The sequence below is a fragment of the Balaenoptera acutorostrata genome, chromosome 11 (genome assembly GCF_949987535.1).
Source record: "Balaenoptera acutorostrata chromosome 11, mBalAcu1.1, whole genome shotgun sequence".
NCBI classification, from domain to species: domain Eukaryota; kingdom Metazoa; phylum Chordata; class Mammalia; order Artiodactyla; family Balaenopteridae; genus Balaenoptera; species Balaenoptera acutorostrata.
Genome location: NC_080074.1, coordinates 64,461,330 through 64,484,679, shown reverse-complemented (window position 1 = coordinate 64,484,679; position 23,350 = coordinate 64,461,330). Strand labels below are relative to the sequence as shown.

Sequence of the window (23,350 nt, the reverse complement as noted above, 5' to 3'; positions counted from 1 at the left end):
CTCCTATTTGACATATTCCATTTCTCATAACCCATTTATTCTCATTCTTACCTAGCCTACATGTCCTGCAATTGATTATCTAGATCATCTAGATCTTTAGAAACTCCTTAGTTACGGTTTCATTTATTTATTTATTCTGTTCAACCTTTGCTCAATAAGTTCTCTATATTAAACTATGTATGCAATTAGAAACTGTTCCCTAGGGGACTTCCCTGGCAGTCCAGTGGTTAAGAGTCTGCACTTCCCCTGCAGGGGGCACAGGTTCAATCCCTGGTCGGGAACTAAGATCCCACATGTTGCACGGCCAAAAAGAGAAAAGAAAAGAAACTGTTCTGTAGACTGTAGAAAAGAATGCTTGGGCTTCCGTGGTGGTTAAGAATCCGCCTGCCAATGCAGGGGACACAGGTTCAAGCCCTGCTCCGGGAAGATCCCACATGCCGTGGAGCAGCTAAGCCCGTGCACCACAACTACTGAGCCTGCGCTCTAGAGCCCGTGAGCCACAACTGCTGAGCCCATATGCCACAACTACTGAGCCTGCGCTCTAGAGCCTGTGCTCCGCAACAAGAGAAGCCACCACAATGAGAAGCTCGCACGCTGCAATGAAGAGTAGCACCCGCTTGCTGCAACTAGAGAAAGCCCGCACGCAGCAACGAAGACCCAAGAAAGCCAAAAATAAATTAAAAAAAAAAAAATTTTTTTTTAATTTAAAGAAAAAAAAAAGAATGCTTGTGTTCCTGCACAGAAGACTATCTTATGTATACCATTTATTAAATTTAAACATGTTCATGTGGATCAAAATTCAAAAAATTTAAAGGAATATGCAAGGAAAATCTCTTTTCTCTCTCTGTACCATAGCTACCAATTCTCTTCCATGGAGGTAACCAAGTTACCAATTTTTTTTTTTTTTAAGTATTTGTTTTATTTATTTATTTATGGCTGTGTTGGGTCTTCGTTTCTGTGCGAGGGCTTTCTCTAGTTGTGGCAAGCGGGGGCCACTCTTCATCGCGGTGCACGGGCCTGTCACTATCACGGCCTCTCTTGTTGCGGAGCACAGGCTTCAGACACGCAGGCTCAGTAATTGTGACTCACGGGCCCAGCTGCTCTGCGGCATGTGGGATCTTCCCAGACCAGGGCTCGAACCCGTGTGCCCTGCATTGGCAGGCAGATTCTCAACCACTGCGCCACCAGGGAAGCTCAAGTTACCAATTTTTAAACAACTATAGAGTATACTATCCATATTCTGTAGCACTTTTTATTTGCCATTTTAAAAGGTCTTATCATAGGTCACTACACACCCAGAGCAAAGGTGTGAAAACATGAGTCTGGATAAATTGAGCTCAGCCCTTAGTGTAGAAAAGCCTGTCTTGTTCCTCTTAAAAAGTATGCATGTTAAGAAAAGAAATGTCTTAAGATTTTTTGAAAATGAAGTTAGAAAGCATCTTTTAACTGTTTTTTTTTCCCCTTACAGTTGATTATGGAAGATTCTCACAAGAATAACGCTTCAGAGACAGCACCTCAGTCTGGTTCAACAGTTCAGGGAGCTCATATTTCTCATATTCCTCAACAGGTAAGGCAGGAACCAGCCAAAACATTGAGCCAGTTAGGAATATTTGTTATGCAGATTAATGTGTTGTTTCAGATCACCAATTACTAACGTTCAAAAAAAGAACCAAGCAAAAGAGAAAAAAAACCCTGTAAAATGTTGAAATGTATGGAAGGAAGGAATATCTGATTTAAATATCTTGTCAAGATCATTCAGTTTTATTTTCTGTTATACAAAGCATATTTAGCGTTTTAACATGTATATACTTCTCAGAACTTGGGGAGGTAGAGTTCATTTTATGCGGTACCTGATTTTTTTTTTTTTTAAAGGATTTTCTTATTTATTTATTTATTTATTTATTTATTTTTGGCTGTGTTGGGTCTTCGGTTCGTGCGAGGGCTTTCTCCAGTTGCGGCAAGCGGGGGCCACTCTTCATCGCGGTGCGGGGACCGCCCTTCATCGCGGTGCGCGGGCCTTTCTCCATCGCGGCCCCTCCCGTCGCGGGGCACAGGCTCCAGACGCGCAGGCTCAGCAATTGTGGCTCACGGGCCCAGCTGCTCCGCGGCACGTGGGATCTTCCCAGACCAGGGCTCGAACCCGTGTCCCCTGCATTAGCAGGCAGATTCTCAACCACTGCGCCACCAGGGAAGCCCCGGTACCTGATTTTTTAGATTTTTTTTCAGACTAATTTTGTTGCTGCATAAGAAAAATGAAAAATTATTTGGCCCTTTGGGCTGACTTGAAATAGAGACTAATAGTTTCAGGAGGCAAACCATCTTCAATTCAACAGATGTATTGTGGATATAAAGGAAATATTTTTGCTGAACTGGAAAATAGGCATATTCATTAGAGAATTTAAATTGACAGACATGCATATTGCAGAACTGATGATATTTTTAAAATTTCAAATTGTCTGATCCATGCACCTGACCCACTTCAGGGAAAACAACTGAAACTGTATTGCCAGTGACAGGATTTGAACTTTCAAGTAAAAATTAAAATTTTGGGTAACTTGTATTCACCATTGTGAACTTGACAGCTTCCCAGTAGCTACCAACTTTTTCGTTACAAAATTGTGTTACAAAATCATGCATGGTATAAGATCCATTCAGAATGCAAGATACACCAATGGATTTTAATGTTAACAGAATACACAGAGTTCAAATTATACATTGCAGACAACCTATAAGAAACTACAACCTGTCAAGTTTTAATGTGGTTTCAAAGGAGAATATCCACAGTTATCTGAAAAAACAATTAAAACAACCCTCCCTTTTCTGACTACATACCTGAGTGAGGCCAGACTTTCCTCATGTACCTCAACAAAACAACATATGGCAAATATTTAATGTAAAAGCACATAAGAGAATTCAGCTGTTTTCTATTAACTCAAACATTAAGGAGATTTGCAGAAATGTAAAACAGTGTCATTTCTCTCACGAATTTGGGGGGGGATATTTAGTCATATTAGTGAAATTATATCATTTATGTTAACATGTAATGGATTTATGATTGTTGTTTTTATTTTTTTATTTTTTTATAAATTTTTTTATTTTATTTTTGGCTGTGTTGGGTCTTTGTTGCTGCATGCGGGCTTTTCTCTAGTTGCTGTTTTTAAATGAACTGTTAAATAGTTTTAAAATTTCTGTTTAAATTTTAAATGTAAGTATTAGATTAGAAACTGACATAAATGAAATTTCTTTGGGGTCCTTAATAATTTTTAAGAGTATAAAAGGGTCTTGAGATGAAAAAGTTTGAGAACCAAGCAACTAAAGGATTAATCCTTCAAGCTTGATGTATACTTCTCTGTTATTTGGCTATATCTGTGAAGAATAATGATATCTTCCCCAGATGGTACTGGAAAAACAATGATAGAGTCTTTCATTTACCTTCTGTTAATAGGGCCCTTCACAGAAATGTTTTAATTCAGTTGGCTTACTTACAGATTTCAGTTATTTTGGTTAGATGTCAATGTTTTCCAGGTTTCCTCAGAAGCATATTTACAGAGATAGAATAAGTACATTTCTAGGTGGTAAATACTTTTATAGTGATTTTTAAAAATAATGTCACTGACTTGCTATCCAAATTCTTGTGGCTTGACTGCTTTATTAGACTCTAACTTCTATAAGGAAAAAGTATCTAATAACAGTAATATTTATTCAGTCATTCAGTATAAGGTGGGGATATAACAGTGAACAAAAGTTTCAGCTCTCATGGAACATACATTCTAGTGTTGGGGAGAATAAAACGTATCAGTTCGTAATATGTGCTGTGGAGGCTGATAAAGCAGGGTAGGAGGAATAGGGGGTTGTTGATGGGGATGGGGACTTGCCTTTTTATATAAGGTGGTCTGAGAAGTCGTATCTGTGGAAATACCTCTTCAATTATATGGACCAACAGCTGTAAACTCTGAGACTGATATGTGCTTGGCATGGTTAAGGAACAGCAGGGCAGCCAGTGTGGTAGGAGAGGGATGAGTGAGGGGAGAGGGATACAAGATGAGGCAGAGAGGTTTGGGATGGCAGGGGAGAGTGCCAGATAATGTAGGCATTGTATGCCACTGTAAGATTTCTGGCTTTTAATCTGGGTGAGATAAGGAACCTTGGGAGTGGTTTTTGAGTAAAAACGTGATTTGACTGATATTTTACAGAGAAAGCCCTTTGATATTTTAATAGGATTACTCTGGCTGCTTTGTGGAGTGGAAGTAGGAAAACCAGTTAGGAGGCTGTTACATTGATTGTGCATGAGACAATAGTGGCTTGGACCAAGGTGGTATTAGTGGTGGTGGTGAGATAAAGTTAGATTCTGGATATGATTTGGTTGTGAAGCCAACAGTGTTTGCTTTTTAAAAAAAAAAATTTTTTTTTTTTAATTTATTTGGTTTCACCAGGTCTTAGTTGCGGCAGGTGGGTTCCTTAGTTGTGGCATGCGAACTCTTAGTTGCAGCATGCATGTGGGATGATCTAGTTCCCTGACCAGGGATCGAGCCTGTGTCCCCTGCATTGGGAGCACAGAGTCTTATCCACTGCACCACCAAGGAAGTCCCCCAGTGTTTGCTTTTGGATTGGATATGGGTTTAGAGGGAAAAAGGAGTCAAGATTGACTCTACAGTTTTTGACTTGAATAACAGTAAGAATGGAGTTGCTGTTTACTGAGATGGACAACATTGGTGCTTTTTTTTTTTTCTTTTTGGGGAGATGTTGGCAATCAGGAATTTAGCTTTTGGGCATGTTAAATTTATGATACTATTTATTAGTTTTCTTTGCTGCAAAACAAATTACCACAAATTTAGTGGCTTAAAACAATACAACACACATTTATTATCCTAAAATTTCTGTCTTAGTTGCGTTCTGTGCTTCAGAGTTTCACAAGCTGCAATCAAGATGTTGGCTAGGGCTGGCTTCTTATCTGGAGACTAGAATGGAGAAGAATTCACTTCTAAGCTCACTCAGGTTGTTGGCAGAATTCATTTTATTGCAGCTGTAGGACCGAGAACTTTAATTTTTTTAGCCGGAGGCCACCCTCGGCTCTTAGAGGTCGCCTGCAATTCGCTGCCACCTGGCCCTCTCCAATAAGTAGTTCACAACATGGCAGCCTGCTACTTTAAGTTCAGCAGGAGAGTGAGAGTGAGTCTGCTGACAAGACAAAGCCTTATATAATATAACATAATCAAGGGAATGATATCCCATTCCTTAGCCATAAAATGTGACATAATCACAGTGATGACGTCCCATCATCTTTGCCTTATTCTGTTGGTTAGAAGCAAGCCACAGATCCCTCCCACACTCAAGGGGAGAGGATTACACAAAGGCATGAACACCAGAAGGTGGGGACCATAGGGGCCACCTTAGAATTTGTCTGCCAAACCATACCAGTAGATTTGTCCAATAGGTAGTTGGATATATATGGTCTGGAGTCCAGGGGAGAGGTCCAGACTGGAAATGTAAATTTAGGCATTCTAGATATATAGGTGGTATTTAAACTCATTGGGTGATTTCTGGCTTCCATTTAGGATGTAGAAAGCTGGGAAGCATATTGCTCCCACTGTAAAACAAGAGTAAGCTATAATATACAAAAATCATAACTTCTTTCGACACATTAGTAGTGGCATGTGGGCATGGCTCACCCGTAGCAGTAGCAGAGCACAGGAAGAAGGCAGGGCTGTCATACAGAGGGAAATAAGAATTTAGCTAGGGCTTCCCCGGTGGCGCAGTGGTTGGGAGTCTGCCTGCCAGTGCAGGGGACATGGGTTCGGGCCCTGGTCTGGGAGGATCCCACATGCCGCGGAGCGGCTGGGCCCATGAGCCACAGCTACTGAGCCTGCGCGTCTGGAGCCTGTGCTCCGCAGCAAGAGAGGCCGCGGTGATGAGAGGCCCGCACACCGTGATGAAGACTGACCCCCGCTTGCCGCAACTGGAGAAGGCCCTCGCACAGAAACGGAGACCCAACACAGCCATAAATAAATAAATAAATAAAAATTAAAAAAAAAAATAAGGCAGCACTACACGTATTGACATAGGATATCTCCAAGATATATTAAAAAAAAAAAAAAAGAATTTAGCTAAATTGGGGCTTCGCTGGTGGCACAGTGGTTAAGAATCCACCTGCCAATGCAGGGGACATGGGTTCGAGCCCTGGTCCGGGAAGATCCCACATGCTGTGGAGCACCTAAGCCTGTGTGCCACAACTACTGAGCCTGCGCTCTAGAGCCCGAGAGCCACAACTACTGAATCCCGCGCGCCTAGAGCCCATGTTCCACAACAAGAGAAGCCACCATGATGAGAAGCCTGAGCACCGCAATGAAGAGTAGCCCCCCGCTCACCGCAACTAGAGAAAGTCTGTGGGCAGCAACAAAGACCCAATGCAGCCAAAAATAAAAATAAATAAAATAGATACAACATTAAAGAAATTAAAAATGGTCAGAAAAAGAGAAGAATTTAGCTAAATTTTTATTGAATTGCTAAAGTCTAAGTGTAGGCTAGTATGAGAATATAGAACCCTTGGGAGCTGCAGACACAGGGTAGGTAACACCCACTCCAGGGACCTCCAAGAGCTGCTCATGAGAAAGATTAGGGGAAGCAAGGGAGACAAGAGAAAGCCTCTCAAGGTGGTACAGGCCTGCCTGGACCCTTCTTCCCTGTGGAAAATAACTTTAAGCCACTGGGGGAAGGGAATAAACCCCATTTTCCAGTGTGGGTGGGACAAGTGAAAAGAAAAAGAAAATCCATAAACCCTGAGGGAAGGGCAGAAAACTTTCCTGGGTTCAGACCGTTAGTTTTCCTACTACTGGGAGAAAGCCCTACCCCCTGAGACTGAGACTAGGCCAGGATAACAGAGCAACTTCTCTGTCTCCCCTCAGCCCCTCCAGCAAGTAAAGCAATAGCAGTCTATCCCTGGGGAGAGCTAAGAGTATGGAGAGACATTCTGGGTCAAGTGCACAGAGAAAGCCTAAAGCTGAGGGTGGAGCAAGATCACTGAGAAAAACCCTCTGGCAAACCAGGCCCCACCCTAAGCAGAAGGTCACACTAGAGGAATTTAGAGCTGGTAGTGTACTTAAGGTAATCATAACAAAACCCAAACTCTGCTCAATTCCTGAATAGATTGACTCATCCCTCCCCCAGCCACTGCCTGCACTAAAAGCCTAGTAGAAGAAGTAGTGAAGAAGAACTACCATGCCATTTTTAGGCATGAATACTGTTTCCTCAGTCTCTACTATCTTACACATGATGTCCATCATTCAGGCAAAAATTATGGAGCACATACAAAAAAGCAAGGAAATAATCACCCACTGTCAAAAGTAAAAATGATCAGTAGACTCAGGATGACTCAGTTGTTAGAAGTATCAGATAGTGAATTTAAAATAATAATAATATATTAAAGGCTGTAGTGGAAAAAGTGGACAACATGTATGAATGGGAGGTAAATTTCAGCAGAGGAATAGAAACTGTATGAAAGAGTCAAATGGAAATGCTAGAAATAAAAATTGCAACATTGATGAATTATGTTTTTGGGCTTATTAGTAGACTTAACACAGCTGAGGAAAGAATCAGTGAACTTGAAGATAGGCCAACAAAAATTATCCAAACTGAAAAAAGAAAAAAAAGTGGGGAGAAAAACAGAACAGAGCATCTGAGAGCTGTGGCACAATATCTAAGTATTTAACATAAGTGTAATTAAAGTCATGGGACTACATGACATTACTGGGGGTGAGTGTAGTCAGAGATGAGGTCAATGGATTTGACTCTGGGACTTTCCAACATTTGGAGTTTGGGGAGATTGAAGAGGGATGGCCAAAGCAGTAAAAAGAAAATCAAGAGAAATCGGGATCATGGAAATTAGGAACGACGGGATGGTCAACTATGTAAGATGCTGCTGGTAGGTCAAATGAGGAGTAACAGTAACTATTATATAGTCGATCTTCATTATTCAAGGATTTTTTTTTTTTTTTTTTGGCCGCACCTTGTGGCATGCAGGATCCTAGTTCCCTGACCAGGGATCAAACCTGCACCCCCTGCAGTGGAAATGTGCAGTCTTAACCACTGGACCGCCAGGGAAGTCCCTCAAGGATTCTGTATTTGCAAATTCACCTACTTGATAAAATTCATTTGTAACCCCAAAATCTGTACACACTCGTGTGGTCATTAGTGGACATGTGTGGAGTAGTGAAAAATTTGAGTCACTTTCTCAGTTGAGGTTGAACAATGCAATACCCTGTCTTACAATTTTAGGTCTCATACTATAAACAATTCTCCTTTTTGTGGTCTAGTTAGTGCCATGTTTTTCACATTATTGTGCTTTTTGTTGGTGATGTTGCTGTTTAAAATGGCCTCTAAGCATAGTGCTTAAGTGTTAAGTGCAAGAAGGCTATGATGTACCTTATGTAGAAAATACATGTGTTAGATAAGTTTCATTCAGGTGTGACTTGTAGTGCTGTTGACCATAAGTTCAATGTTAATGAATTAACAGTACTATATTCCAGACTACCAAAATAAAGCTAATATTGCAATAAAACAAGTCACACAATTTTTTTGTTTTCCACTACATAAAAAAGTTATGAGGGAGATGCAAGAGGGAAGAGAAATGGGAACATATTGTATATGTATAACTGATTCACTTTGTTATAAAGCAGAAGCTAACACACCATTGTAAGGCAATTATACTTCAATAAAGATGTTTAAAAAAAAAAAAGTTATGTTTATACTATATTGTAGTCTATTAGAATGTGCCATAGCATTCTGTCTAAACAATGTACATACTTTAATTAGAAAATACTTTATTGCTGGAATTCCCTGGTGGTCCAGCTTTCGCTGCTGAGGGCCTGGGTTCAATCCCTGGTCAGGGAACTAAGATCCCACAAGCCATGCGGCCAAGGGAAAAAGAAAAACTTTATTCCTAAAAAGTGCTAACTTTTTGTGCCTTCAATGAGACTTGCTCTATGCAAGGTTGCCACAGACCTTCAATTTGTAAAAAATGCAATATCTGCAAAGCACAATAAAGTGAAGTGCAATAAAACAAGGTATGCCTGTATTAAATAAGGTGTCTTTAAACAGAAACACACTTAAGACAATGTTATATATTGACCAGTTGATGAAAATATTGTGCCCAGAGGCTTGCAGCAACCTAACCCTGTATTTCCCCTAGGAACAATGGTTCAGCATTTGCTAATTCAGTGTACATGGCAGCTTTATAGAACATAACCACAAATAACAAGAGTTGACTGTATTTGGCAATATGGAGTTCGTTGACAACCTTGACAAGAACTGTTTTCAGTCGAAGTGGGGATAAAAATCTAATTAGATCTAAGAGAACATGGGAAAAAGAGGGGAGAAAATGAGTAGAGAGGAGTTTTGCTGCAAAGGGATCTACAAAATGAAGTTGCTGGAGGGGGTTTTATAAGTCATGGAAGTTTTATTTTTATTATTACTTTTTATGATGGGAGGAATTAACAGCCTGTCTATATACCAGTGGGAGTGATGCAATAGTATTTGATGACACAGGACATATAGAAAGGACAATCTGGGATGATGTCCTTCAGGAAGGGCGGGGATGAGCATTAGTCTGCAAGTGGAAAAATTTATTTTACATGAGCATAGGTACCTCATCCATAATAAGAAAGCAAGCAAATACAGGTTAGGTAGGTAGATTGGGGATGAGGTACTCTGAAAGTTTTCTTTTGATAACTTCTTTGTTTTTCGGTCAGATAAAATGTTTTGAGAACGTACGTGGACTAGGGATATATAGTAGGATTGTTGGAGAGCATTAACAGTCCACTTGAGGGCTTCCGTGGTGGTGCAGTGGTTGAGAGTCTGCCTGCCAATGCAGGGGACACGGGTTCGAGCCCTGGTCCGGGAAGATCCCACATGCCGCGGAACAACTAGGTCCGTGAGCCACAGTTACTGAGCCTGCGCGTCTGGAGCCTGTGCTCCGCAACAAGAGAGGCCGCGAGAGTGAGAGGCCCGCGCACGGCGATGAAGAGTGGCCCCCGCTTGCCGCAACTAGAGAAAGCCCTCGCACAGAAACGAAGACCCAACACAGCCAAAAATAAATAAATAAATAATTAAAAACAAAATATGGGAAAATACCAAGGTATAAAAAATTAAAAACAAAACAAAACAAAAAAAAACCAGTCCACTTGAGGTTACTGATCATGAACTTAAAGTGTGACCATTAAGTTCAGTTGTGTGTCTTTCTCCAGTCAGATTCAGGTACTTGCATACAGGTTACAGGCATAGAGTATGTGAGTTAACAGGTTGCTGTTTAGTCCAGAGACTACAGTGAAGCAAAAAAAGACAAGGACATTGAAGGTTATGTGATACAGTGATAATAATGCTGGACCATGAAATTTAAGCTGTATAAGGAAGGAGTGGGGACTTGATGGGGTCAAGAGCAGGGAAAAGATAGTAGACTCGATGGATTATAAGTTCCTGTGGAGTCCAAGAATTGTTGAGAGTCCAAATAGTAGAGGTAGTGAGTTGGAAGTAGGTGGTACTCAGAGAGAGGGAGACTTGAATTTGAGATTATAGGGGGGTATGTTTATTGGTAATGCTAAGGTTTGGGTAAGTAGTTCTCAACTGGAGTGGTACTGCTTCCCCACTGAGATGTCTAGAGATATGTAGGGGGGTAGGGATGGGGGTTGCCACTGGCATTTAGTGGGCAGTTTAGAGATGCTAAATGTTTTTCATTGAGCAGGATATTCCTGCACGTGGGAGAATTGTCCTGCCCCAAATGCCTGTTTAGAAACCCTGTAGGGTATGACAATGGGAGTGGGTGGCCGAGAAGGGTAGAAGACAGGGCTTTGGAGGAGAGGAATCAAAAACTGGCCCAGGCATGGAAGGATACTGGATGTTGCATACTGAAATCACCACAAATTATATCAGGAATAGTATTGGAGAGAATAGAGTGATCCTGGGGCTAAAGTCTTAAAGAAATGAGGGGACATGACTGCCACAAGGACAGTCTACTGCTCTGAGCCTCAAAGTTGGGAGTTTTCAGGTAGAACTTGGGACAGTGGCCTGGAAGTAGCAATGAAGAGCAAAGGAAATACCCACTCTGTCTGTAGGCTCATGGTATGAGTGCAGGAGAGAGGCAGTGTTCTCCAGAGGAGAGCAGAGGTTCAATTATGGCAAGAAGGTGAAGGAGAGGGACTCAGTACTTGATGAATTTCATTTAATTACAAAGTATATATAGATTGAGAGGCAGCCTTGCTTAAGACCTGGTCTGAATCCTGGTTTTGTCACTTAGTGACTCTGGAACATTGACTAAGTCACTTAACTTATTTATTAAATCACTTTTTTTAAAAAAATTCATTTTATTTATTTTTGGCTGCGTTGGGTCTTCGTTGCTGCACACAGGCTTTTCTCTAGAGTTGCGGCGAGCGGGGGCTACTCTTCCTTGCGGTGCACAGGCTTCTTATTACAGTGGCTTCTCTTGTTGCAGAACATGGGCTCTAGGTGTGTGGGCTTCAGTAGTTGTGGCACGCGGGCTCAGTAGTTGCGGCTCGTAGGCTCTAGAGCACAGGCTCAGTAGTTGTGACGCACGGGCTTAGTTGCTCCGAGGCATGTGGGATCTTCTCAGACCAGGGATCGAACCCGTGTCCCCTGCATTGGCAGGCGGATTCTTAACCACTGTGCCACCAGGGAAGTCCCCACTTAACTTGCTTAGACTTGATGTTCAGCATCTGGAAATAAAGGCATCGGACTTGGTGATCTGTAAAGTCTTTTCCAGCTCCTAACTTTCAGTAATTCTCATACTGTAGAGAAATTTGTGTACTTTAACTATGTGTGAATGGGGAAAGCAATGTTGATAGTAATAGGTTACATTTATTGAGTATCCACTGTGTGCCAAGTGTATTGTAAGCATTTTACATTTTTGAATGCCTTCAAACCTCTTACCAACTTACTGTGCTTTTCTAATCCTCATTTTAGAGGTCACACAACTAGTAAGGCTAGAGACGTGATTTGAATTCCAGCAGTTTGACTTCTCTCACAGCTTGGGTTTCCTGAGAAGCAGACAATGCGATGGACATTAGCATGCAGGAGGTTTATTAGGAGGTCCTCTTGGGATTACCACCTGTGGAAGGGAAAGAAAGGAATAGAGGAAGCAGGATTGAACAGAGGGAAAAATTGGACTTTGATTCAGTCTCAATGAAGACCTCAACTGACCCTATAGGGAGATTTGAAGCTGAGATAGCTCTTCAGAATTGGGGTAAGGGACCAGCCAGGCCTTTATATTCCTGCATGCACCAGGCATTGGATCTTGACTGACCCGGGAAGGGGTATGTGTGACCTCAGGCAGAGTGACTCTCATCAGCCAGGGCAATTCCAAAGGGGGCTGACAACTGAACACTGTCAGCAGCTGTCTTCCAGCAGCTGGGGAATAAGTCTTTTATCAGAGAAAAGGGGATCTGGCTGTTACATCATGGTGTCCACTACAACTGCAGACTTTATAATCACCACAGTCCTTTGTTGCCTCCAGGCAGTGGATGATGATAAATGAGGATAATTTAAGAAATTAACAAATAGGCTTGGCTCCAGAACACTTTTAAAACAGATTGATTTTCATTCCATTCATATTTTTGACATGAGAATTTAACCCAAGGGTTCGTCCAGGGATAAGCTAAGAATGTGTGTGTGTGTGTGTGTGTGTGTGTGTGTGTGTGCACCAGTGTTTTTGGTAATCCTTTCTTACCTGGCGATTATCTGTCTAATGTTTTGGATGTGCTTGGTCATATTGATTTTACTTTTTAGAAAAGAAAGATTCTTCTATAGAGAGTTAGAAATCTAGGTGAATTTATTTCGATGTTTCCAGTATGAATTGTATGGGGAATAGAAGAATAATTTTTCTTTTTCATTTGCTTAATAGGGTCTTTCACAGAGCTAAAGGTTTTAAATTTTGATTAGGTCCAATTTATAAATTTTTCCTTTTATGGATTGTGCTGATGTTATCTAAGAGCTCTTTGCCTAGAGCTAAATTTCAAAGATTTTTTTTCCCCTGTTTCTTCCTAAAAGTTTTAAAGTTTTATGTTTTACATTTAAGTCCACAATTCATTTTAAGGTAACTTTTGTATAGATTTGAGGGGTTTTGTTATGTATGTACAATTGCTACAGCACCATTTGTTGAAAAGAGTATCTCTCCTCCACTGAATTGCTTTTGCACCTTTGTCAGAAATCATTTGGGCATATTTGTCTATTTCTGAGTTCTCTATTATGTTCCATTGATCTATATGTCTGTCCCTCTGTCAGTGCCACACTGTCTTGATTACCATGTTATAGTAAGCCCTAACATCAGGAAGACGATTCCTCACATTTTATTCTTCTTTTTCAAAATTGTTTTGGCTATTTTAGGTCTTTTTCCTTTCCATATAAATTTTGGAATAAGCTTGTCTATGTCTGCAAACCTGTAGATCAGTTTGGGGAGAACTGACATCTTGTTGACTCTTCCAGTCCTCGAATATAGTAAATCTCTCCAGTTATTCAATCTCCTTTGATTTCTTTCCATAGCATATTGTCATTTTCAACATACAGATCCCATACATGTTTTGTTAGACTTACACCTAAGTATTTCATTTTCTTTGGAGCAGTTGTAAATAATATTGCATATTTTCTTTGGAGCTGTTGTAGATGATATTGTGTTAATTTTGATTTCACTTGTTTGTTGTAAGGACATAGAAATGCAGTTGATTTTTGTTTATTGATCTTGTACCTTGCAACATTGCTGAACTCACTTATTAGTTCTAGGAGGGATGATTTGGGGTTTTTTTGTTTGTTTTTAATATTGCTTAGGATTTTCTATGTATAGTCGTGTCATCTACAAATAGAGTTGGTTTTATTTCTTTTCCAATCTGTATGCATTTTATTTCTTTTTCTTGCCTTATTGCACTGGCTAGAACTTCCAGAATTATCTTGAATAGAGTGGTGAAAATGGACATCCTTTCTATGTTCCCAGTTTCAAAGGGAAAGCATTCATTGTTTCATCATTAAACCTGACATTAGCTGTAAGTCTTTTATAGATGCTCTTTGTGAGTTTGAGGAAGTTCCCTTCTATTCCTAGTTTTCTGAGAGGTTTTTTGTTTTTTTGTTTTTCCCATGAAATGATGTTAGATTGTCAGATGCTTTTTCTGTATCAATTGGTGTGATCATATGATTTTATAACTGGAAGTTTGTACCTCTTGAATCCCCTTCACCGATTTTGCCCAACCTTTCATTCCCCTCCCTGTGGCAAACCTGTTTGTTCTCCTCTATCTATGAGTCTGTATCTTTTGTTTGTTCATTTTATTTGTTTTTATAGATTCCACATATAAGTAAAATCATATAGTATTTGTTTTTCTCTGTCTCACTTACTTCACTTAGCATAATACCCTCTAGATCCATCCATGTTGTTGCAAATGGCAAGATTTCATTCTTTTTTATGGCTAATATTCCAGTGCGTGTGTGTGTGTGTGTGTGTGTGTGTGTGTGTACACATACGTACCTCATCTTCTTTATCCATTCATCTATCGAAGGACACTTAGGTTGCTTCCATATCTTGGCTGTTGTAAATAATGCTGCCATCAACATAGGGGTGCATATTTCTTTTTGAACTAGTGTTTTTGTTCTCTTTGGGTAAATACCCAGAAGTGGAATTGCTGGGCCATATGGTAGTCCTATTTTTAATTTTTTGAGGAACCTCCATACTGCTTTCCATTGTGTTTGTACCAATTTACATTCTCAGCAACAGTGCATGAGGGTTTCCCCTTTCCTTACATCCTTGCCAACACTTGTTATTTGTTGTCTTTTTGATGATAGCCATTCTGACAGATGTGAGGTGATATCTCATTGTGGTTTTGGTTTGCATTTCCCTAATGATTAGTGATATTGAGCATCTTTTCATGTGTCTGTTGGCAATCCTGTATGTCTTTTTGGGAAAAATGTCTATTCTGGTCTTCTGCCTATTTTAAAATTTGGATTGTTTGGGGGTTTTTTGGTATTGAGTTGTATGAGTTCTTACTGTATTTTGGATATTAACTCCTTATTGGATATATCATTTGCAAATATCTTCTCCCATTTAGTAGGTTGCCTTTTGTTTTTTTAGTTAATTTATTTATTTTTGGCTGCACTGGGTCTTCATTGCTGCATGCAGGATTTCTCTAGTTGTGGATAGTGGGGGGCTACTCTTCGTTGTGGTGCGTGGGCTTCGCATTGCAGTGGCTTCTCCTGTTGTGGAGCACAGGCTCTAGGCACACGGGCTTCAGTAGTTGTGGCACACAGCCTCAGTAGTGACTCACAGGCTTTTTTTTTTTAAATTTTTTATTTATTTTATTTTATTTTTTATTTTTGGCTGTGTTGGGTTTCCGTTGCTGTGCGCGGGCTTTCTCTAGTTGCGGTGAGCCGGGGCTACTCTTCGTTGCGGTGTGCGGGCTTCCCATTGTCGTGGCTTCTCTTGTTGCAGAGCGTGGGCTCTAGGCACGCAGGCTTCAGTAGTTGTGGCACGTGGGCTCAGTAGTTGTGGCTTGCGGGCTCTAGAGCTCAGGCTCAGTAGTTGTGGTGCATGGGCTTAGTTGCTCCGTGGCATGTGGGATCTTCCCAGGCCAGGGCTTGAACCCGTGTCCCTTGCATTGGCAGGCGGATTCTTAACCACTGTGCCACCAGGGAAGCCCCGACTCACAGGCTTTAGAGCTCAGGTTCAGTAGTTGTGGTGCACAGGCTTAGTTGCTCCATGGCATGTGGGATCTTCCCGGACCAGGACTCGAACCCATGTCCCCTGCATTGGCAGGTGGATTCTTAACCACTGTGCACCAGGGAAGTCCGGCCTTTTTGTTTTGATGATATTGTCTTTCGCTGTGCAAAAGTATTTAAGTTTGATGAAGTACTGTTTATTTATTTTTGCTTTTGTTGCCCGTGCCTGAGGAGACAGATCCAAAACAATATTACTAAGACCAGTGTCAAAGAGTTTACTGCCTCTTTTCCTGTAGGAGTTTTATGGTTTCAGATCTTGCACTTAGGTCTAATCTGTTTTTTTATTTTTGTATATGGTGTAAGAAAGTGGTTCACTTGCATTCTTTCATTTTGAAAGCAGATTAAGAGTTATGAACAGCTTAGATTTTCTCTTCATCTATCCATTTATTTTGCAGACAGTGTGAAATGAGATATTTTGTTATAATGGAATGACTCTTAGCTTGAGAAAGTATGAGAAAATGTATTTATAAGGAATAGCTAATTTCTTCAGTGGGATGTGAGAGTAGATATAATTTACAAATATCATGCTATAATAAAATTTTACCTATAGTAGACATTAGATACATCACAGTTATTATAATAACTGTGCCCTAGTGTTAATAATACTCTGGACTTGGCCTATTACAACTATTAGATTACAGCCCCAAATTACGTAAAGTAATATGACTGAACCAATAGACCAAAAGGTTCATAATTTTAAGTTAATCAGTATATATGGAGGGATTTAACATGAGAGGTCTCACTTAACAGTCTGTAGTAAGAGATGAATGTTCCACAGAATATAGAGTGAATGTTCTAATCTACAACTGAAGTATAGTACGTAGTAGCAAAAGAGTATTGTAATGTGTTGATAGACTTAGTGAGGTCACTGAAAATGTCTGAATGTTGGAAACCCAAGAGGTCTTGAGTATACATGAGCTTTTTCAAAGCAAATATGAGTACACACAGTAGCATTCTCTGTTGATGCAGGAGGTTTTTGTGGTAAAAGGACTAAGAAGAACAATTAAACCTTAGAAGAAAATTTGGTACATTATATCACATACAACTATTTGGAGGCAACATGACCAGCAAGTTTCTATCGTTAAGGGTAATAAGACTCCAACTTTGGTAAATTCGTTAAAAAAAAATACTGAGTTTCAGGGAATTCCCTGGCAGTCCAGTGGTTAGGACTCTGTGCTTCCACTGCAGGGGGCATGGGTACAATCCCTGGTCGGGGAACTAAGATCCCACATGCCACGCAGTGCAGCCAAAACAAAAAACAAAAAAAACCCAAGTTTGTATCTCAGAATTTTCATACTAAGTGCATTTTTCTAAGTAATGATATAATTTTGAGCACTTTTTTTTGTTTTGGCTGCGCCATGCAGCTTGCAGGATCTTAGTTCCCCCACCAGGGATTGAACCCAGGCCCTGGCAGTGAAAACACCGAGTCCTAACCACTGGACCACCAGGGAATTCCCTGTTTTTTTCTTGAGAAGCAATTTTGTGGTTTCTTGATATCTCTTCCCATGAAATAATAGAATGTGTGTGATTTTGGTCACAAAATTAATAAATTAGAAACTAATTTGCAATACAACTTTGCTATCATAGAACCTATGATACATTTTTAAAAATGTTTAGTGTGCTCTTGAAAATAAGGTATATTCTGTATTTAGATGCAGAGTTCTGTGTATTTATTAGTTCAGCTTTGTTGGTCATGTTGTTAAATCTTCTATGTCTTTATCACTTTTTGTCTCTTTGTTCTATGACTAATTTGAGAGCATTGTATTAATCTTCCATTATAATTGTGGACTGATTTCGCCTAGTGGTCCTTCAGTTTATGCTGTGTGATTGAAAGTGTGCTATGAGGCTATGTTATTAAACGAATGCAGATTTTATTTTATGTATTTATTTGTAAAGAGTTCTACTGGGTTTGGTTTTGTTTGTTTTTTGGCTGTGTTGGGTCTTTGTTGCTGCGTGCGGGCTTACTCTAGTTGTGGCGCGCAGGGGCTAGTCTTCCTTGTGGTGCGTGGGCTTCTCATTACGGTGCCTTCTCTCGTTGTGGAGCACAGGCTCTAGGCTCATGGGCTTCAGTAGTTGCAGCGCACAGGCTTAGTTGCTCCACGGCATGTGGGGTCTTCCCGGACCAGGGCTCGAACCCGCGTCCCCTGCATTGGCAGGTGGATTCTTAACCACTGTGCCACCAGGGAAGTCCCTAGATTTTAAAATTGTATATTCCTGGAGAATTGTCCCTTTTGTGTCTTTATTTCTAGAAATGCTTTTTACTTTAGAGTCTAATTTGATACTAATTTGGCTTTAATTTAGTATCTTAATGGCATCTTTTTTTCCTGTGCTTTTATTTTCAAACTTTCTGTGTCCTTAGGTTATGTTTTAGGTGTATCTCTTGTTAACAGTATATAACTAGATTTAAAAAAAAAAAAAGATCTAGTTTCCTAGACTTTTTTCCCTTGTTTTTAGATATTGTGAATTGTGCTTAGTGCACACACTTGTACATGTCTGTGCTGCCCATGAATTGGTCATAGGATATGCAAGTGTTCAGTTGTAGTAGATACTGCCAACAATTTTATAAACTTCCACCAGTTTACACCACCACCAGAGGTATATGAGAACACTGTTGATACATGTAAGTACCCAAAATTGGTGTTGTGAGTTTCTTTAAGTTGTAACCATTCTGATGAATGTGTTGCAGTATCTCATTGTGGTTTTTGTTTTGTTGTGTTTGTTTCAAGTATAATTAACATATAATATATTAATTTCATGTGTACAATATAATGATTTAATATTTGTGTACATTGGGAAATGATCACCACAGTAAGTCCAGTTAACATCCCTCACCATACATAGTTAGAAAAACTTTTCTCCTTCTGATGAGGACTTTTAAAATGTACGCTGAGCAAGTTTCAAATAGGCAGTACAGTAAATGTTTTTATAAATGGAAGTTTGTGCTTTTTGCTCACCCCCTGCCTTTGGCAGACACCAGTCTCTGTGAGCTTGTTGTTGTTGTTTATACCACATATAAATGAGATCATGTGATGTTTGTCTTTCTGTGTCTGACTTATTTCACTTAGCATAATGCCCTCAAGATCATCCATGTTGTCACAGATGGCAAGATTTTATTCTTTTTTATGGCTGAATAGTATTCCATTGTAGTCTTCTAGACTTTTAACAGAGCTTTGGTCCATGTACAGTTGACATAATTACTGATACATATAAATTTAGACCTACCATCTTATTTTTTACTTTTTGATCCACATGTTCCATGTTTCTTTATCTCTCCTTTCTTGTCTTCTTTTGAGTTATTTCTTCTCATTCCATCCTGCCATCACTTGTATCAATTTGGACTGTACATAAACTCAGCTACTACTTTTAGTGATTATTCTAATTATAGCATGCCTACTTAGTAAAGTCCAAAGTTAATCAATACCTTTCCTCTCAGACATTCCAGTAACTTTAAAACATTTATTTCCCATTTATCCTCTAACTTGTCACCGTTGTTAGGATTTAATTTTATCTTTTTCTCTTTTAATGCCATAAAACCTCATAATTCTTTTATGTATTCATCATTATTTTTTTTTCCCACGTATTTATCATTTCTTTGCTCCTCATTCCTTCTTACATGTCTCAGCTTCCATTTGAGATTACTTTTCTTTTACTTTAAGTATTTGCTTTAGAAAAACCTCAGCACTATAGGCATTTTGGGCTGGATAATTCTTTGTCGTGGTGGGCTGTGCATTGTTGGATATTTAGCAGCACCCCTGGCCTCTGCCCACTAGATGTCAGTACCAACCACCCCACCCCATTGTGACAACCCAAAATGTCCGCAGGTGTTGCCAGATGTCCCTGGGGGGCAAAAATCATTCCTGGTTGAGAACCACTGCTTTGGAATTTACTTTGATGTAGGTCTGCTGCTCTATTTTTGTTTGTTGAAAATACCTATTTCATTTTCATTTTTAAAAGGTATTTTCACTGGGCACAGAATTCTAAGTTATTTTTTAGCACGTTTAAAATACTCTGCTGGCTTCTGTCTTCCATCGTTGCTTTTGAGAAGTAAGTTTAAAACAGGACTGTTGCTATCTTAAATATAATCTGTTTTTTTTCCTTTGGGTGCTTTTATAGTCTTCTTTTTACCTTTAGTTGTTTTGCAGGTTCCACTGTGTTGTGTTTAGGTGTAGACTTTTTTTTTTTTTTTGGCTGCGTTGGGTCTTCATTGCTGCGCACGAGCTTTCTCTAGTTGCAGCGAGTGGGGGTTGCTCTTCGTTGCAGTGGCTTCTCTTGTGGAGCATGGGCTCTAGGCATGTGGGCTTCAGTAGTTATGGCACTCGGGCTCAGTAGTTGTGGCGCACAGGCTCTAGAGCACAGGCTCTGTAGTTGTGGTGCACAGGCTTAATTGCTCCGCGGCATGTGGGATCTTCCTGGACCAGGGGTCGAACCCATGTCTCCTACATTGGCAGGTGGATTCTTAACCACTGCGCCACCAGGGAAGTCCCAAGGTGTAGAATTCTTTTTTTTTTTTTTTTTAATATTTATTTATTTTTTATTTATGGCTGTGTTAGGTCTTCGTTTCTGTGTGAGGGCTTTCTCTAGTTGCGGCAAGTGGGGGCTACTCTTCATCGCGGTGCGCGGGCCTCTCACTATCGTGGCCTGTGTTGTTGCAGAGCACAGGCTCCAGACGCGCAGGCTCAGTAGCTGTGGCGCACGGGCCTAGTTGCTCCGCGGCATGTGGGATCCTCCCAGACCAGGGCTCGAACCTGTGTGCCCTGCATTGGCAGGCAGATTCTCAACTACTGCGCCACCAGGGAAGCCCCTAGAATTCTTTTTATTTATTCCACATGGGAGTTACTAGGGTTCCTGAATGTATGGATTGGTATCTGTCATGAGTTTTGTAACACTTTCAGGCATTATCTCTTCACATTTTGCCTCTATCCTACTCTTTGTTCTTCTCACTCTATTCTCTGTATCTCTTAACCTCTCATATATTTTCCATCTGTTTGTCTCTCTGTATTGCAGTTCAGATAATTTCTTCTTACCTGTCATCCAGCTCACTAAGTTTCCCTTTAGCTTTGTTTGGTGTATCTGAACAATGACTTTTTTTTTTTTTTTTGGCTGTGTTGGGTCTTTGTTGCTGCACACGGGCTTTCTCTAGTTGCGGCAAGCAGGGGCTGCTCTTCGTTGCGGTGCACAGGCTTCTCATTGCAGTGGCTTCTCGTTGCAGAGCATGGGCTCTAGGCACATGGGCTTTGGTAGTTGTGGCTCACGGGCTCTAGAGCGCAGGCTCAGTAGTTGGGGCACATGGTCTTAGTTGCTCTATGGCATGTGGGATCTTCCCAGACCAGGGCTCGAACCCGTGTCCCCTGCATTGGCAGGTGGATTCTTAACCACTGCACCATCAGGGAAGCCCACGCCACCAGGGAAGACCTGAACAATGATTTTTAAAATTTCAAGTATTTTATCTTTATTTTTAGAAAATCTGGTTCTTTTTCAAATCGACTGTAGTTTTCTATTTACTGAAGATATTTTCAAGCTTGTCTTGAAACATAATCTACTGTTTCTTTAAACATAGTAAGCATAATTGCTTTATAATGTCTGATAATGTCAATATCTAAAAATCACTTGGGTCTGATTGTGCTGTCTGCTGTTTTTGCATCTTGCTCCTGGTGCCTTGTGGTTATTTTTTATTCTTTACTGTCCATTAATCTTGACAAACTGTGGGAATTTTTTGTGGCCAAGGATGAGTGTGCCTTTCTCCAGAAAGAATTTATTATTGCCAGGTGCCTGGGGAACCACCTTCAGGGTTTGAGGCTCTTTTTGTCTTTTTGTACCACCTAGGTGATGTTAATTGGGCTCTAGTCTGCTGGAGAGGTAGTTACATCTTCTTCAGCCCTTCCGTCCTCCATACCTAGGCAACTTTCCTTCTGTTACCTTACCCTGATGATGTGGCCCTTTGCAAATCCCAGCTTAATAGGAGGTCCCCTATCTTTACCTGGAGAAAAACCTGGCCTCTTATTCCCCCCTCTCCTTTGAGAGCAGTTCAAATCTACCTTGACAGGTGATTTTGTTTACTCTTTTATTAATTCTCACTGTACTTCAGATTTTGGCTTGGTGATTTAGAATCTATAGAGTCTTTAGAATATAAGAAGCAGAGGACAGAGAAGTGTCAAGAAATATGAAGCATCTAAGATTTTACCCTGTTTTTAAGTTAAAAATATGATATTTAGTAACAACATTGTTTTCATTATATTTATTTTTATAGTTACCATATACTTAACAGCAAGTGATACTAGTTTCTATTTATCATAGTGAAATAAGGTTTTCTTTTTAAGTATATTTGAGTTTACAAAAGCAGATATATACTTTAAAGAAAAATAAGAAGTAAATAATAGTATAGGAGATACATTTTCCTGAAAGCACGCTGTTGAGTATGAATTCTTTACTTTGGTCAGTTTACCATGTATAAATCCTCTCTGTCCAAGGATCATTTGAATCTTTTGAGACCTAGGAAGTAGTGACATTTCGGGGCAAGTACAGCATAGGCTTAACTATGGGGGGAAAAAATTAAAACCACAAAATTACAGTTAAATTATCTTTACATTAAATAATAAACTAAAAGATGTACAGCTCTGGTTCATTTTATTTTTCATTTGTATTTTGAAATAACGGCTCCAGTCCATTAATAACTGCGCAGGATACCCGGGGCTTAAGGGTTTGCCATAGTTGATACTGAAGTAAGCAAAAAATCATTATTCCAAATGTCAAAACAGTCTGTTCTTCCTTTTTCCTTGAAATGAAAAGGCAAAACAAATAAACTTGTTGTGTGGGAAGCAAATTGAGAACATACAGAGTGTGAGAGGTTTTAAAAGTCAGTGGTACCAGGAGGGATAAGATGTCTTGGAAAGAGCACTGGGCTCTGGAGCGACACAGGACCAGCCGCTGTTGTGTTCAGTATTGTACTTTTCAAAATACTTAATACAGAAAATTTCAAACATATTCAGAAGAAGAGATTATTAGGTTAAGCCATCATGGTTCCCATCACCCTGTTTCAGCAATTATTAACTCACGGCTCCTTGTCCCCCCTAACCCACCACTAACTGGATTATATTGAAGCAAATTCTAGATATCATTTCAGCCTTCAGTATTTCAGTATGTATCTCTAAAATATAAGAACTCCTTTAAAGAACATAACTACAATACTATTATCACACCTAAAAAAATTATTCCTTAATATTATCAAATGACCTTCAGTGTTTAAATTTTCTAAATTGTTATTTATTGTGTGTGTGTACACAATTTTGGTTTTTTTTAGTTTTTTTATTTTTTTAATGTTATTATGATTTTATTTATTTATTTTTTAACACCTTTATTGGAGTATAATTGCTTTACAATGCTGCGTTTGTTTCTGCTTTTTTAAAATTTATTTATTTATTTATTTCACACACACACACTGTATTTTATTTTTACAAGAGATAAATAGACTGACACCAAGCATTATAAATGGATGACCACAACAAAAGCAACAATGATTGCAATTACCAAACACGAAGCACACTCATACTATGTCATAATATTGACATTCAGTCCAGTAATCCTCCACTGTAACAGC

General features: G+C 39.8%; 1 protein-coding gene across 7 annotated transcripts in view; it reads left to right on the top strand.

Moving 5' to 3' along the window:
* Positions 1 to 23,350, top strand: part of ATF1 (activating transcription factor 1) — a 63,197-nt gene that overhangs the window by 6,039 nt on the left and 33,808 nt on the right. For all 7 annotated transcript variants that reach the window (XR_009009770.1, XM_057557209.1, XM_057557206.1 and 4 more), the window contains exon 2: positions 1,469 to 1,567. Coding sequence is in view for 6 of the 7 variants with exons in the window: in XM_057557208.1 (XP_057413191.1) it covers positions 1,469 to 1,567 (99 nt within the window). In the remaining variant the exon portion in view is untranslated. The remainder of the gene's footprint in view (positions 1 to 1,468; positions 1,568 to 23,350) is intronic.